At 56.6% G+C, this 16,052-nt stretch overlaps 1 protein-coding gene across 7 annotated transcripts; it reads left to right on the top strand.

The window, feature by feature from the left end:
* Positions 1–26: 26 nt before the first annotated feature.
* On the top strand, positions 27–11,703 carry AMPD2 (adenosine monophosphate deaminase 2). 7 transcript variants are annotated; one of them, XM_037004845.2, is made up of 18 exons: positions 27–433; positions 5,153–5,283; positions 5,512–5,642; positions 6,143–6,211; positions 6,293–6,404; positions 6,647–6,833; positions 7,103–7,244; positions 7,352–7,441; positions 7,609–7,738; positions 7,905–8,099; positions 8,185–8,316; positions 8,525–8,688; positions 8,977–9,103; positions 9,193–9,356; positions 9,625–9,751; positions 10,026–10,199; positions 10,360–10,470; positions 10,623–11,703. In XM_037004845.2, exons 1-18 carry the CDS (start codon positions 424–426, stop codon positions 10,827–10,829), a joined length of 2,403 nt encoding a protein of 800 aa, XP_036860740.1. In that variant the 5' UTR covers positions 27–423; the 3' UTR covers positions 10,830–11,703. The 7 variants fall into 7 exon arrangements, with proteins under 7 accessions (XP_036860740.1, XP_036860738.1, XP_017522111.2 ...); XM_017666622.3 differs by lacking the exon at positions 27–433 and adding an exon at positions 486–1,380; XM_037004842.2 differs by lacking the exon at positions 27–433 and adding an exon at positions 489–1,380 and having other exon boundaries at positions 9,625–9,745.
* The last annotated feature ends 4,349 nt before the right edge of the window (positions 11,704–16,052 follow it).

Raw genomic sequence — 16,052 nt, 5'->3', positions numbered from 1 at the left:
GGGGCCAGGGGCCCGGGAGACGCGTGGCGCCGTCTTCGTGGGGTCGCACCTGTTGAGTGACTCCTCCACAGTCCAGCCGCAGGAGTCCGGCCCGGAATACCCGGAGAGCGTGGAGAGAAGCCCGGCCGAGTTCCGGGTCCCGCTCTCTGGGGACCACGTGGTCTGCCGGCTTCTCGAGCGCGGGGCTGAGGGACGGGACTCCGGGGTCTCCGAGGCCAGGGAGCCGCCGAGGTCGCCGGGGTCCCGCCTCCCGCCAGCCAGCAGTTTTGAAATACTACCTTACACTCCACTTCAGTGCTAGGAGAGAGACCCGCGGAGTGACTTGGCCGGGGTCTGGGCCACAGCCCTCCTCCCCTCCCCCGCCGCCCGGCTGTGCAGACCCTGGCGGGCAGACTCCGCGGCACCCCTCACGGCACGGGCAGCATGGCTTCAGGTGAGTGTACGCGCGTGTGTTGCTGGGAGGCTCTCTGGGACAGAGAAGTGCAGTGGCCATGATGAGTAAAGGATGGGGGGTCCCAGCACAACCAGTAGACCTAGGGAAGGAGGCCATCTCCTCCCGGGAGAGCCTGGGCGTGGAGAGACGGAAAAGTCAGAAGATGCTGGCGTCGCTTACTCAGAAGCCCCTGCCTCCTGGTCTTCCTGCCTTCCTGAAAGGTAGCTTCTGCTGGGCAGTAGAATTTTCCCAAGAGAGGCTCCTGCCTGCTGGGCCGGGATTCTCAGTTCTACCCCGTCCTCCCAGAGCTGGGTTACCCCTGGGGTGGGGGGTCAGAGAGGAAAAGGGAACTCTGCCCCAGAGGGACTGGGTTTTCACGGAGTACGCCTGCACTGAGGGAAAGGTGTTCCGAGCTTGGGGAGCCCTCATGGGATTCCTGTTTATTATTATTATTTTCTCCCAGGCTGGCTGGACCAGCTGGCCTGGACTTCGGCTCCTTTGCCCCAGAGCCCTGGCCAGGGGCGATGGCTCCTGAGGGGGTTAGTGGAGCATGAGGGCTGGGCTATACCCATCTCGTGGGCTCATCTCGACCCCCAAGCCCAGCTACCCTCTGTGCCGCACTCCAGGGATTGAAGAGGGGAGGGGAGGGATTAGAGGCGGGGATGGAGGCTCCCTTCCCAGAGGTTGCCTAGACAACATCAGAAATCGTGGCCAGGGCCTCTTCCGCCTGCGGGGCCTCTGCTTCCTGCATCAGTCACTCCCGCTGGGGGCGGGGCGGAGGAAGGGGTTGGATGTGGCAGAGCCAGGCCCAGCTAGTGCGGCTCAGACTCCCCCCGCCGTCCCCGCGGCCGGAGCCATGGCATCCTATCCATCCGGCCCCGGCAAACCCAAGGCCAAGTACCCCTTTAAGAAGCGGGCCACCCTGCAGGCCTCCTCTGCAGTACCAGGTGAGTGACTATGTGCTTCCTGGCCTCAGGCACTAGGGGCCCACCACCTCTAGTCTAGGCCACAGGTCCCCTGGGCCGGGCAGGCTTCCTCTGCACCGTCTCTGCAGTGGTGCCCCTTGTGCTCAGTCCGAGGGATGGCTGGCTTGGAAGGTGGTATGGAGAGGAAGGTGTGGTGGAAGGTGACAGTTTTCTGTTGCGGATGCTGTCCTCTGTAATGAAGAGTGGGTGTGGGTGTGGGTGTGGGTGAAGGTGCAGCAAGAGGTGTGTTTCCACACGTGTTAGCATGTGGATGTGCGCAGACTGTGTGTGGATGTGTGTGAATGGCGTGGGGGATGTGTGGGACTGGCTGGTTTGTGCGCTGGCCACACTGCTGGCAGCTGCACCTTTACCAGGCAGGCTCAGGCTCCTCCTGCAGCTCGTTCCTCATTCTAGGACCCCAGATCTAGGGCACACTCATTGCTGCTGGGCGTCCCGGGGCTGGCGGCTGAATTGTATCTGTTGTTTTTCGTTTGCTCATTCCTGGTCTGTCTTGTGAGCAGAAGTATTGGGTGTCCTTGGGCTTGGCCCATTTGGGGGCTCCAGCTGGATCTGCGGCCCCCTGGTGTGCTCCGGCAACCTTTGGTTTGGCTCCCACTCTGGTAGGCATCTCTGTATCATGTGGAGCAGATAGCATGGTGTGGCTGTACCCATTTCCCTGAGGGCTTGGCTGCCGGGGTCTGTGCTCACTGAGGGGTATCTGTCTGCCATCTGCTGCTCCCAGGCCTGTAATTAAGGAAAGACCACCCCCGTTTTTGTGACCTGATCAAGCCTGCCCCATACACATACCAAGCAGCTTTCTGTACCTTTAGCCTGATCATCCACATCCTGTATTTTCTTACTCCATTGAAGATGCTGATCTGAAGTCTATATTGTCCTGAGGGTCTGTGTTCTTTGTGCCCAGGCCTGTGTCATCCAGAGGGTGTGTCCCCTGGGGCTAGATCTGTATACCTTTGGGTGGTTACATGGTGGGGGAATCTGGTACTTGTGGGCCCAAGCCTTGAGCACCTTTCTATCTACTGGGACAGTTTTGGCACTGAGTGAGGGGGCTCCTGGTCAAGAGGTTGGAAGGGGTGGTGAGAATCTTGGAGTGGGTAGTAGTGGCAAAATACAGCCGCTCTGGCTTTGGCCGACTCCCCCGTGTGAATGTGGGGTGTGTGTGGTACGATGGCTAAAACTGGGAGAAGGGACCAGCAGGAAGCTGGGGCTTCTAGGCTTGGCCTCAGGGAGTGTGGAGGTACTGCCTGTCTGCTACCTCTGGTGAACCCCAGCAGCCCTGGTCAGTGGCCTGGCAGGCTGGGGGAATAGCATTGTCTGTTAGAACCTGTCCTGGTCACTCCAGCATTTCTGTGGGGGCTCTGGGCCACTCTGCTAGGAGAGGGAGTTGAGGCTTGGGGCCTTTTACTCAGCTCCTGCTGACCTGATACACATCCATCCTGGAAGTCTGTGGTTGGCCTCCCCCAGAGGGGCTGAGAAGTGGGACAGAGTCATGCAGAAGCAGGGTTCTTGGGCAAGTGAGGACCTAGGCTGTCTTACACTCTAGGGGGTGGGGCAGTTACCCATTTTTCCTTCCTCTTCCGGCTCTGCCCTCTTCCAAATAAGAGAGAGTATCACCCATCTATCTCTGGCCCTGCTGAGCTCCAGTCTCGTGGCTGCCCTTCCTGCTCAGTTGCCTGTGCTGGGCATGAGAACCTCTCACCTGCTCTGGTAGGTGGGACTACTTGTGAGAAGTGTTCGCAGGGGCCTGGGAGTTCACAATGCAGATCATGGTGTTTTACAGAATACTTGCAGAGCCCTTGGTAATTGTGGCTAACCCAGGGCAGAACCCGCTCATTGCCCTGTTATAGACAGGACTAGAAGTTTCCAGGAGGTAGAGACTTGTCAATAAGTGGGAACAGAGTCTGAGTCAAGTCCTCCAAATTCTAGTCCCCCTTCTCCCAAACCTCTCCTCCTGGGCAGTTTGACCCTGACAACAGGTGATAGGCTTGGAACGGGATGGAGGTCTAGGAGGCTATGAATCAATCCCCTGGGCAGCAGGGAAGCTCCATAACTGGTCCCTATCTAGATGGAGCCACTTCCCAGGCTGCTCACCAGCTCCTCTCTCCAGCAGTAGCCCTGTCTCTCCCGAGGGACCCTATAGGCAGGGGACCAGAGGACAATGGTGAGCAAAAAAAGGCCACTGGGCAGAAGAAGCTGATGCAGGGCTGTTGAGTATGGACATGAGGGCTAAGCAGCCCCTCTGTTTCCTCCCTCCTACCCTTTGGTCAGCTAGACCCCACCCACTCCCTGTTCCCCCCAGGGCAGTGCATTTTAAGGAGGCTCACCCTGCCCTGCTCCTATCAGCCTACCCTGCTCCCCACCCCTTGGGGGCCTCACTTTAACTGGGACTGTTGCAGTATAGAGGTTAAGGCCCTGTTCAGTCCTGGGATTCTTATCTCTCAACTCTGATGCTTCTTCCCTTGATTTCTGGGTCCCCCTGAGCTCTCCAGCCCCCTGTTCACTGGCATCCCAGGGTCTCCCCTGCAGGCAGCTGCACTTGGTACATCCCGTGCCGGCCCCTGAGCTGTCCTGGGGGACTGGCTGCCGCTCTGCTCAGCAAACAGGCGGGTAAGGGGCACAGGCTGCTGGCTGGCACTGCCTGAACTCTGCAGGTAGGACCCAGGCAGGCACCAGGATGAGACAGGGCTGGGGCCTGGGCCTGGGGCAGGTGCCTTCTCTTCCCTTTGTCCAGCCTTGGGACTGGACTCTGGGGTATCAGGAAGTAGGCCCAGAGACTTTAAGGTGCACACCTGGGCAGAGCCTCCACTTCATCCCTAAGTCACAGTGGAGAGGGGACATGAGGGTGCTGGGAGAGAGTACCCCCAGCACTGGCTGGGAGAGCCCAGTTGGGTGTTGAGAGCTTCCTGCTGGGGAGGGTGGGGGCTGGTGAGCCTGGGGATGGGCTGGCAGCTCAGGCAGCCCCTCTGTACCAGCAGCCTCAAGGCCTGTAGTGCGGCCTTCTGGCGGTGCAGCTGAGGAATTCAGCCCTCTGTGGAGTGAGACCCTGGCCTCTGATACTCCCTTCCCCAGGCCCTCCCTGGGGCCTCTGAGTGGCGCAGACTGTTTGTGGTGGCTCCCTTTTGGAGGGGTAGCCAGCAGTGGGAGGGGCAGGCTAGGGCCAGGCCACATCTTGGCAACCCTGGGGTCCTTGGGGAGAGGGCAGGCCTCCAGGGAGGAGGTAGGGCTTCTGCTGCCAACCAGGTCCCCCACCTCTCTCTTCCTCTTCCCTTGGGGGCTGGTCCCCAGGTCCGAGCCGAGTGGCAGCTGTGTCTTCCCCATGACAGCAGGCGCAGGGAGGCTTGGCAGGTCTGATCCTGGGCCACTGGTATGGCCACGGGTCCTTGAGCAACCTGTAGGTAGAGAGAGAAAGAGAGAGAGAGATGGCATGAAGAAATTTTCCCTTCCCTGGTTCAGGATTCAGATTCTTATCCCTGAAGTGAATGAACCACTTGTTCTGGGGGCAGACCTGGGCCCCCACCCCCAAGCCTGGAATGGGTGCCGAGTTCCTTGTTAGACTGTGAGGGTAAGGTCCCTTGGGAGCCATCTGCAGGCTCACTCTAGCCTCTGAGGAGGGACTGCCCACTTTTCAGGCCCTGGCCTCTCTCCGGGGCTAGCCTGGGGCAGGCAGGGGCCCAGAGCTTCCAGTGCACCCAGGCCCTGCCCTCCACCTCTCACGCTGGCATCACTGTCTCCACAGAGGCCCGGGGTGGGCTGGGGGCCCCTCCGCTGCAGTCGGCCCGGTCCCTGCCAGGCCCTGCCCCCTGCCTCAAGCACTTCCCGCTCGACCTACGCACGTCTATGGATGGCAAATGCAAAGAGATCGCCGAGGTATCACCTGGCACCCTTCCTCTGTCCCCCCACTGCTGTCTCCATGCCCTGTCCCTGCTCCTCGCACCTCTCCACCTCCACCGTCCCTTTACTCACACTGGGCCGTGCCTTGATCCCTAGCCTCTTGGAGGCCCCAGGCCCTGCTGCCCCACTCCACCTGCAGGCGCAGTGAGGGAGGGCCCAGGGCTGAGGGCAGGACCACACTGACCCTTCCTTCCCTCCCTTCAGGAGCTGTTCAGCCGCTCCCTGGCTGAGAGCGAGCTCCGCAGTGCCCCTTACGAGTTCCCTGAGGAGAGTCCTATTGAGCAGCTGGAGGAGCGGAGGCAGCGCCTGGAGCGGCAGATCAGCCAGGATGTCAAGTAAGCCCCTGGCCCCAGAGCCCAGCAGGCAGCCTCGTGGCAGCACATAGCCAAGCTGCCCTGGGGGTGCAGAGCAAGGCAGTCGTGAAAGGGCTCAGGTCAGATAGCATGGGGGTGGGAGGTATCACAGAGTGGTCTGCTCAGAGTCCCTGTCGCTATCCGGATTACCTCCACAGCCCCATCTCTGACCCTGCCCCTTCCCTTCCTCCCTCTGGGACCCACCTGGAGGTAGCGCGCAGATCCATGATGTGAGGCACAGGGGTAGGAGTCAGGCTGCTGGGTCTGGTCTGTCTTCTGCTCACCAGTGTAGCCTCAAACATGTTGCTTAACTTCTGAGTGTGCTTGCTTATCTCTAATGTGGGGCAGGAATGGCACCCACAGCTCAGCCCTCTGCAACCCTGTGAGGACCACACATGCACAGCACCTTGCACAGTGCAGGGACCTGGGAGCAAGGGCTGTCCCTTGTCATCTGCTTGACCTCTCACCTCTCTCATGTCTAGGCTGGAGCCGGACATCCTACTTCGGGCCAAGCAAGATTTCCTGAAGACAGACAGTGACTCGGACCTCCAGTGAGGAGGCGGGTGCAGGGGATGCGGGGCTGGGGCTGTTCTGTGGCTGACTCCAACCCCCTCCTTTGACCTCCCTGGTAGGCTCTACAAGGAGCAGGGTGATGGCCAGGGTGACTGGGGCCTGCGGGAGCGTGACATGGTGCTGGAACGGGAATTTCAGCGGGTCACCATCTCTGGAGAGGAGAAGTGTGGGGTGAGTGTGGGCAGGTCTCTGTATTAATGTCCCCAGTGTTCTAGTGGGTGCCCCCAGCCTGGGTTCCTGGGAGTAGGGGCTCAAGAGGGCTTTTCTCTTTCAAAAGCTGGAGGGGCAGAGGGTCTGTCTAGGAAGGTATTTGATGTCCTGGGGACAGAATGTTCTGACTGTGTCTGGGTCAAGGCCTCAGGAAAGAGCCTGGTCTGGATGTGAGACAAGGAGAGTGATGGCCTTGTATCCAGGTGCCATTCACAGACCTGCTGGACGCAGCCAAGAGTGTGGTGCGGGCACTCTTTATCCGGGAGAAGTACATGGCCCTGTCACTGCAGAGCTTCTGCCCCACCACCCGCCGGTACCTGCAGCAGCTGGCTGAGAAGCCTCTGGAGACTCGGAACTATGAGCAGGGCCCTGACACCCCTGTTTCTGCCGGTGGGACCCCCTATCCCTGCCCTACTGCAAGTGCTCTGGTGTCCCAGACTCCCTGAGCTTAGGGCCCAAGAGCTTCCACCCTGCCTGTTCTTCCCAGGCCCAGGCTCATTCTGGCCTCCTGGTGTGTGGGGTGGGGTGGAGCAAGGGCAGGGCCATGGGCTGACTGGCCCCAGCCTCTAATGTTCCTCATCCTCTGCGGGGCCTCTGGGCTGGGCAGCGGGGGGCCTGGGAGAGCCCTGGCCCTGACTCCACTCTCCACACCCCTGCAGATGCCCCGGTGCACCCCCCTGCACTGGAGCAGCACCCGTATGAGCACTGTGAGCCAAGCACCATGCCTGCGGACCTGGGCTTGGGTCTGCGCATGGTGCAGGGCGTGGTGCATGTCTACACCCGCAGGGAAGCTGACGCACAGTAAGTAGGCATTGGGTGGCTGGGGGAGCTGTGGCAAGGCTGCGTTGGCTTGGTAGGGTCCTTAGGGCCTGGCATGCTCTCTTACCCATGCTCTTCCTACATGCCAGTTGCTCAGAGGTGGAGCTGCCATACCCCAACCTGCAGGAATTTGTGGCTGATGTCAATGTGCTGATGGCCCTGATTATCAATGGCCCCATGTAAGTCCCTGCCCGCCCCAGACACCTGTCACCCAATCTCTTGTCCTTTCATAGTCACTGAGTCCTAGACTTCCCTCAGTCTGCTGCCCAGGCTCCGCTCTGCTCCCCAGGCTCTCCCCAGGCACCTCTCTGCAGGTCCTGAACCCTGCCTGTTCTTCCCTGACCAGAAAGTCTTTCTGCTACCGCCGACTACAGTATCTGAGCTCCAAGTTCCAGATGCATGTGCTGCTCAATGAGATGAAGGAGCTGGCTGCCCAGAAGAAGGTGCCACACCGAGATTTCTACAACATCCGCAAGGTGGGCCCTCACCCCCTGGCCTCACTCTGTACCCCTGTCCGGCCTCCCCGTCAAAGACCTGGGCCCCACACCTGACATCTAGTTTGGAGAGCCCTCTCCCTCCTTGCTGCCTAGGCTTTAACCTTCCCAAACTTGAGAGGACCCAGCAGACCCCCATTCCACCCAGGTGGACACGCACATCCACGCCTCGTCCTGCATGAACCAAAAACATCTGCTGCGCTTCATCAAACGGGCAATGAAGCGGCACCTGGAAGAGATCGTGCACGTAGAGCAGGGCCGGGAGCAGACGCTGCGGGAGGTCTTTGAGAGCATGAATCTCACTGCCTATGACCTGAGTGTGGACACGCTCGATGTGCACGCGGTCTGTCCCAGCAACATGGGTTGAAGGGCTGGGTCAGTGTGTGGGTGGAGATCAGGGGTGACCTGGGCCTTCCCATCTCCCCCAGGACAGGAACACCTTCCATCGCTTTGACAAGTTTAATGCCAAATACAACCCTATTGGGGAGTCTGTCCTCCGAGAGATCTTCATTAAGACCGACAACAGAGTTTCTGGGAAGTATTTTGCTCACATCATCAAGGTGAGAAGGAGTGGCTGCCAGGATCCATGTTCCAGGGCTCATGTCGGCCTTGGGCAGCCCTGCCCTGCCTGAGTGGGAGCCTGGTGTCTGGGGGGCATCTGTGGGTGGGTCAGAGGCATGGAGAGGATTGATTGAGCAACTTAGTGGGTGCAGAGGCGGAGTGGGTGAGAAGCCTGAGCGTGATGGTCACTGCATGTGTGTCTCTTAGGAGGTGATGTCGGACCTGGAGGAGAGCAAGTACCAGAACGCAGAGCTGCGGCTCTCCATCTATGGACGCTCAAGGGATGAGTGGGACAAGCTTGCACGCTGGGCCGTGATGCACCGTGTACACTCTCCCAATGTGCGCTGGCTCGTGCAGGTGCCCCGCCTCTTGTGAGTGTCCCTTGGAGTGGGAGGGAACAAGGGGGCCGGAGTTCAGGGGGCCAGGACCTACTTCCTGCCCTCCTGGGATGGCTCACTATCCCCTTTCCGAGCCAGGCCCTTTGAGTAGAAGGAGGGACCTCACTAGTTCCACTCATGGTCTATCCAAACTGGCCCACCCAGTGTGGTCCAAAAGTGCTGCTGTGATTTTGGGCCAAGCTCCAACCCTTACTGGCCTGCAGGGTGTCCTCACACTGGCCCTGACCTGCACGTACCTGTGTGTGCATGTCTTACCTGCAGTGATGTGTACCGTACCAAGGGCCAGCTAGCCAACTTCCAGGAGATGCTGAAGAACATCTTCCTGCCGCTGTTTGAGGCCACCGTGCACCCTGCCAGCCACCCAGAGCTGCACCTCTTCTTAGAGCACGTGAGGGGGCAGCGTGGGGCTGGGTCCTGGGTGGATAACCTGCCGCAGGCCCAGCTGCAGTCTGGGCCTGACCTGAGGGTCCTGTGCAGGTGGATGGCTTTGATAGCGTGGATGATGAGTCCAAGCCTGAGAACCACGTCTTCAACCTGGAGAGTCCCCTCCCTGAGGCTTGGGTGGAGGAGGACAACCCGCCCTACGCCTACTACCTATACTACACCTTTGCCAACATGGCCATGCTGAACCACCTGCGCAGGTGCCTGTCCCTCCAGTGCCGCGTCTGCTCACCTTGCTGTCACTCACCCGGCTGGCCTTGCCCTGGGCCTACCCTGGGCTGGGGCCCTGCCCACCTCTCGCCCCCATTCCTGGACCTGATGGGTTCCTTCTTTGCCCTTGGGGCTTCGTGGCTCACCCCTCCAAGCCAAGAATCTACCTCTGTGCTCTTGTCCCAGGCCCGCACAGCCACTGGGTGTGGGCCCAGGAACCCCTGCGAGCTGAGCTGATGCTGTCTTCATGCCCCCCAGGCAGAGGGGCTTCCACACATTTGTGCTGAGGCCACACTGTGGAGAGGCTGGGCCCATCCACCACCTGGTGTCCGCCTTCATGCTGGCTGAGAATATCTCTCATGGGCTGCTTCTGCGCAAGGTCAGGGTCTGTACCCCAGCCTCCCTTCACCGTTAATTCACCTTCCTCCAAACCCTCTGATCCTCTGTGGTGACTGATCCTCTTCCTCACCCAGCCCCCAGTTTGGGTCCCTCTACACCCCAGCCTCCACAGTGAGGCCCCACTTGGATGCTGGCTCCAATTGTCCCTCCACATGTCAGGCCCAGCCAGGACTCTGCTCCCTCCTACTGTGACCTCTACCTCCCAGAACCAGGTGTCTTTGAGGTGGTCTCCTAGCCCCTCCCTCCTGTTGCCTGTCCAGGCCCCGGTCCTGCAGTACCTGTATTACCTGGCCCAAATTGGCATCGCCATGTCCCCACTCAGCAACAACAGCCTCTTCCTCAGCTACCACCGGAACCCGCTACCCGAGTACCTGTCCCGTGGCCTCATGGTTTCGCTGTCCACTGATGATCCGCTGCAGTTCCACTTCACCAAGGTCATAACCCAGTGTTGGGGATGGGCTAAGGACATGAGGCCTGGGGTCCCAGGTGCTGACCCCTGCTGGTGGAACACCACCGGCCATGTGGCAAGTCCTGAGGGGAGGGACAGGGTGGCAGGCGGGGGTGTCCCTGTCTGAGGGTACCTGGCCTGTGCAGGAGCCACTAATGGAGGAGTACAGCATCGCCACCCAGGTGTGGAAGCTCAGCTCCTGTGACATGTGTGAGCTGGCACGCAACAGTGTGCTCATGAGCGGCTTCTCCCACAAGGTACCACACCTGCCTGCGCCTTGGGGTTCCCACCCTTCCCCACCTCTGCACTTGGGAAGGTCCCAGGGCTCCTGGCCCCGGGATGGTTCAGGGCCAAGGCATGACCCTTGGAGCTGGCTGCAGCCCTGTCCGTTTCCCCCACCCCCCTGCAGGTGAAGAGTCACTGGCTGGGACCCAACTATACCAAGGAGGGCCCCGAGGGCAACGACATCCGCCGCACCAACGTGCCAGACATCCGTGTGGGCTACCGCTATGAGACTCTGTGCCAGGAGCTGGCGCTCATCACTCAGGCTGTGCAAAGTGAGATGCTGGAGACCATCCCAGAGGAGGTGGGCATCATCACAAGCCCCGGGCCTTAGTGAGCCTGGCCCGTGACATGCACCCCGCATCTCAGCACCTTGGCCACGTTTTGTTCTCAGAGCCCCCACCTTGTGGTCTCTGCATGTGTCATTCTTTGTTCTGTCCTGCATGTCTCTGACCTGTACCTGTCCCTGGCACCCCAGGGAAAGTGGTGCTCAGGATCTGCTTTGCCCTAGTCTTGGCTCAGGTGTACTTGATGGCTCAGGTTTCAAGGCTGCCCTGCTGGTGGCACTGCCCCAGGATCCTCTGAAGCCTGGCTGTCTTACGGGCCTCTAAATGTCCACATGGGCTAGGGATGGTTGTGGGGGGCTGGCCCCTCTAGGCCTTGGGGTTCTACTTGGGCAAATCTGAGCTTTGGCCAAGGCTTGAGTTTAGACCCCTGTTTTATTTATGTGGCTGAGGGGCAGTCAGGCGGGGCCTGGACACATCTTCTGTGGGCACGGAGGTGGGCACAGGGGGGGCACATCTGCTGGGGGTCTGTGGAACTCTAGCAGCTCTGTGGTGGGTGCAGCTGGGCTGAGAGCTCAGCTGCAGTCCTGGCTGCCTTGGAGGTGCTGGACCACGCCTCTGCCAAGTCACTGCCAGTAGGCCTCTGTCCTTCCTCCTCTGCTCCTCTGGTGTCAACTTCCTGTGCCTGTGTGGGAGAGGGCAGCCGCCCCATCCTGTGTCTGGGGCCACTGCAGCCGGAGGGTCCTGGATCTGCCACCAGTCCCAGGGATGGTACCTGCACTATGGTTCCTGGAGTTTTGACCAGGCCTGGATCCTGGCCGGTCCCCTGTGTTATGTTCTGGACAGAGGCCTTTGCTGTGAAATGCAGTGTTTCATACAATCCTGTCTTTCCTAGTGCATGAGGAATAAAGATTATTTAAGTAATGAAGCAGGTTGGGTCTCTATTGGGAGAGGGAGAGCCGTGGTGGGTGGCGGCTGAGATGGGGCCCAGGGGCATTGTGCGTGTAGGTATAGCAGATCCCGAAGGGGGCACCTGGACCTGGCTTTCCGGGCGTGTGGAATCTGACAAGGAAAACCGGGTGGGAGGAGAGGCCTACCAGGGGCGCATCTTTAGTCCCTAGTCCCTCACCCAGCCTGTCCCCTCTGAGTGCACACAGGCCCCAGATCTGGGGCACATCCCTGTCACACCAGCTTGGGAGACAGCATCCCCTTGCCACCTACTTCCTCCTCACCTCTAGCCTCCTAGGGTGGCTGGGGAGATATGGGAATAGGCACTTAGAAGCAGACATTCTCAGACTCTGGAGACATCAGGCTCTCCTGGGGAGCTTGTTTAAAATGTTACTTCCAGGTCACACCCTCAGAGATTCTGATTCAGTTAGTGGTAAGTGTGCGGAAATCCACAAGCCATCCAGCAGATGTCATGCGAGGGGTTGGAGCAAGCTGTCTTCTGAATCTAGGCTTGACCAACTTGGCTTCAGTACTGTATTTAATACCCAATTTCTGAAGTGCCTCCTTGGGCACAGAGGTTGCTGGAGTCTGTTGCCATCTTAAAGGAGGAAAGTGGAATGCACTCTGTGCTGTGCAGGGGCTTGGGCTGGTGGCAGAGTAGTGTGTTGCTGCTGCTGCTGAGTGGGAGAGAAAGGTAGGCTGGCTGCTCCAATAACAGTTAGCCCCCAAGCAGTGTGAGCCTGGGTGACTGAAGGCCTGGTGAGGGAGCAGGAGGCGGGCTTTCTCCTCCCCTGCTGTCAGCCTGCTCTGCTGCAGCCCCGCCTCTCTCCCTGGCTCGCAGTGCGTCTGCACCTCACCCAGCACCTCTGGGCAGAAGCTCCCTGATGCCCCTGCCTCATGAGGGCCCCTACCCAGGCTTACTCATGCCCAAGACACAGAGTCTTTCATTCTCTAGAAGGCATCTCTTGTCAATTCGTCCTTGCCATTTACATACTGTAGAACTGAATGTTAAAGCTGTAGGATGAGCAAGAGATTGTGTAAGTTGGGCTGATGTCTGGTTGCAGAAACAGGTTCAGGAGGTACAAGGGGCCTATAGTAGAACCTGGACTGGATCCAGGGGAGCTCCATATCTGGGGCTCCTCCACTACTGCTAGGTCTCATCTGCCCAGGGAATGATAGTTTTCTAGGGAGAAAGGGACTTGTTTTTCAAGGAGGTGAATGTATTTAACAATAAAAATATGCTGTGCCTTTTCTTCATTTGTCAAAGGAAACAGGATTAGAAGATCTTTCTAGAAGGTTCCTTAAAGACCAGAACTGCCTGTCTCTTTTGCCATCCCTTAGGAGAGCAAGGACTCTGTATTTACTCACTCAATTTGTCATATAATAGAATCCTTTATTCCATCCCTTGTACATTCTTCTCAGTGTGTGCTGAGGTCTGGCCCTAAGAATATTACCACTTTAAACAGTCTCTTAGCAACCTCCCTGTTATTTTTTTTAAACAATTTACTCCTGGTTTCTTAGTTTCTCAGAAATTTCTCTTTTAAACATTTAAGAGCAAATAATTTTAAAGCAGTAAGGCCATAATACTTCCTCCTTTCTGAAAAGAAGATGTTTTCAATAAATAAATTTGGAAAATATAGGAAAATGGAAAGAAGAAAAAAAAGCCCACTGATAATTCACCAGTTTCAAAAAGTACTTGCTGATCATCTACTGTTTGAGATACATTTATATGTTTAAATATATTTGTATATACATTCCTTTTGGTTCTTTTTTAAAAAGGTGTTTTTTAGTTGAGATCATACATAATTTTGTGATTTTAAAATACCTTAAGACCACATTTTACTAGAATATTCTCTGTAAATATATTAATTACCGTACATTCTCCCATGGTTGTGTCTCTCCGTAATTTACCATCATGGCTCTTCCCTGTTCAGAATAACTATGGCCTGATACCACGGCTAATAGTGTTCTGGAGCCAGACCACCAGGGTTTGAACTGTGGCCTCACTGCTTTCTGGCTCTGTGACTTTGGGCCAGTTGTGTCCCTTCTGTGTGCTTCCAGGCCTCACCCATTCCTGTGGGGATAATAGCACTCTCCTCATGGGTAGATTTGGGATTCATTCAGTCAATCCATCTCTGGATAGAAAGCACTATGATATCCATATATAAAAATAATAGCTATTATTATCTTTGCATATAAGGCTTTACATTCCCATAGTCTAGATGCCCATGAATGAAATGACCAGGTCCAAGATACAATTTTTTTTTTAACCTGAATTGTGAGGGAAATTAATCTGTCTGAACTTTATTTACCTGCTACCTCTCCCTCTCCCACGTTGTCCCCATGTCCTTCCTTGCTTTGGAAACCATGTCATGCCCACACTGTGACCTGCTTGGGAGGTGCCTGTGGACATCTTCCCTCCTCTCTCCTCACTCTGATTGGTCAGGAGCCAAGGCTTCCGCCCCTAGCATGGAGAAGGGAGGAGAATGACAGTGGAGGGCAGAGGGAAATTAAAAAACTGCACTGCTTTCCGGACCCAAAGAGAGTGGAATAAAACAGGCAAACTTGCCTTGTCCATCTGCCCTGAGGAGCCAGCCCTGAATGAAGTCTACACTGTGACTGTCCCTTGTCAGTCACAAATCACTGGGCTGGGAGGTACAAGGCTGTGCCAGGCCACATCACACCCTGCCCTGCCGTGGCCCACCTCCCTGGCACCCCTCCTGGGGGAATTGAAGGAAGGGCAGGGAGCTGGCTGTGTCCCCCCGATGGGAGGGGTGGCAGGGCTTGGTTAGGATGATGGTGATCCCAATTTCCAAATCCTATGTTGGAGCATTCACCTCATCAAAGTATTGCCTCAATTGTAAATTTATTTATGTGAAACCCCAATAAAGGTTTAAGCATTAAATCACACTTAACCCAATGTTTGGCAAATCACTTTGTTTTCAAAAGGACAATAAAGTTGCCCAAATTAGGATGCCCTGGACAGTCTGGGGTGGGTGTTCTTGCGGATGGACTAGCAGAGGAGCCTCTGCATCTGGAGATGCAGAAGATCCCAGGGCCCTGGCTTCATGAGCAAGTCCATCCTGTTCAAGGGCCAGAGTGGACATTCAAAGGCACTGTTGGAGGCCTGAAAGAACTTTGGGGACTGCAAAAAATGAAAAAGACAGTGTCAGGATTGAAAAATGTTTAAATGCCTTCAAAAGGTAGCATGTAAACTTTAATATTTGTTAAGTTTGGTATCCATAAAAATGTCACTTTATTTGAAAACAATTTGCAAGTTGGATTTTTGGCAAGAGTTCCAGAACATGCAGGATGATTGAAGAGAAATCAAAGCCAATAGCAAATTAAGCGAGTTACTCATAGTCAAGTAACTTCAAAAGCATATTTATAACACCCGTTTACATTTCAAGAGAAGAAGCATTACATTCAAGGGGGATTGGTGTATTTTAATGTTTTCTATATGACCTTGGGCCTCCAAGAATCAGATGCAGGGTCTGTAAAGGCCTGAAAATGGCCTTGCCCTTGAAGTCCTGCTGTGGTTTGGGGGATCAGTTCAGTTTCTGGTCTAGCCTGGCCCTTTTTGCCCTCCTCCCTCCTTATCCACACCAAGCAGATTCAGGGCACCTACTCCTGCCACAGGTGTCTTTTCTAGATGTGTGCTGGACCATGTGTAGCTGGAGTTTCTGACTCCATTCTGAAGATAAGAAACCACCCTGGGTTTGAAATCAGAGTTCTTTATTAGCTGGGCAAGTCCCTCTCCCAACTTCCTAGGTTTGTGGGTAATACGCAAAGCAGGAGAGTACCAACCCCTTCCCAGCCTTGTGTGTCCACCATGCGTTTTGCTTGGTGGGGTGAACACCCGCTGGATGCCTGGCGCTAGGCAGGCACTTTAGTGATATGAATGTATTCAGTGCGCCTGAGGACTCTGATGCTGGTTATCATCAGGATTCCTCTCCTGGACAGAGGAAAATGAGGGTCAGTGAGGTTAAGTAACTTATCTAAGGTGACCCAGCTCACAAATGGCAGAGCTGGGATTTGAACCTAGAGCTGTCTGGCTGCAAAGGCCTTTTTCCAACCACTGTACAGTAGTCCCCAGAATGGGCCTGTGAGTGCTGTGTGTCTGGTGGGGTGAGTCTCTAGGACTGGGTGCTCAGGGAAGGGACAGTGTCTGGCTCTGGAGAGCAGATGGGCTGGTGTGGGCGAAGCTGGAAGCAGAAAGGCCATGGACGAGGCACCCACAGCATCGCTTGTGAGTGATGAGGGCCTGGTTGTGGCAGGGGGGATGGACAGGAGCTTTTGTGGGGAGGCAGCTAAGACTAGGGATT

The sequence above is a fragment of the Manis javanica genome, chromosome 4, assembly GCF_040802235.1.
Source record: "Manis javanica isolate MJ-LG chromosome 4, MJ_LKY, whole genome shotgun sequence".
NCBI classification, from domain to species: Eukaryota; Metazoa; Chordata; class Mammalia; order Pholidota; family Manidae; genus Manis; species Manis javanica.
Note: the sequence above shows the minus strand (reverse complement) of the source record. Positions and strands in the feature narration are given on the sequence as shown.

Bases quoted from the DNA above. Each gene is read 5' to 3' on its own strand.
- AMPD2 (XM_017666622.3), top strand. From the start codon at position 984: ATGAGGGCTGGGCTATACCCATCTCGTGGGCTCATCTCGACCCCCAAG. The intron at 5,284-5,511 runs GTATCACCTGGC...CCCTCCCTTCAG, and splicing joins AATGCAAAGAGATCGCCGAG to GAGCTGTTCAGCCGCTCCCT. The intron at 8,689-8,976 runs GTGAGTGTCCCT...TCTTACCTGCAG, and splicing joins GTGCAGGTGCCCCGCCTCTT to TGATGTGTACCGTACCAAGG.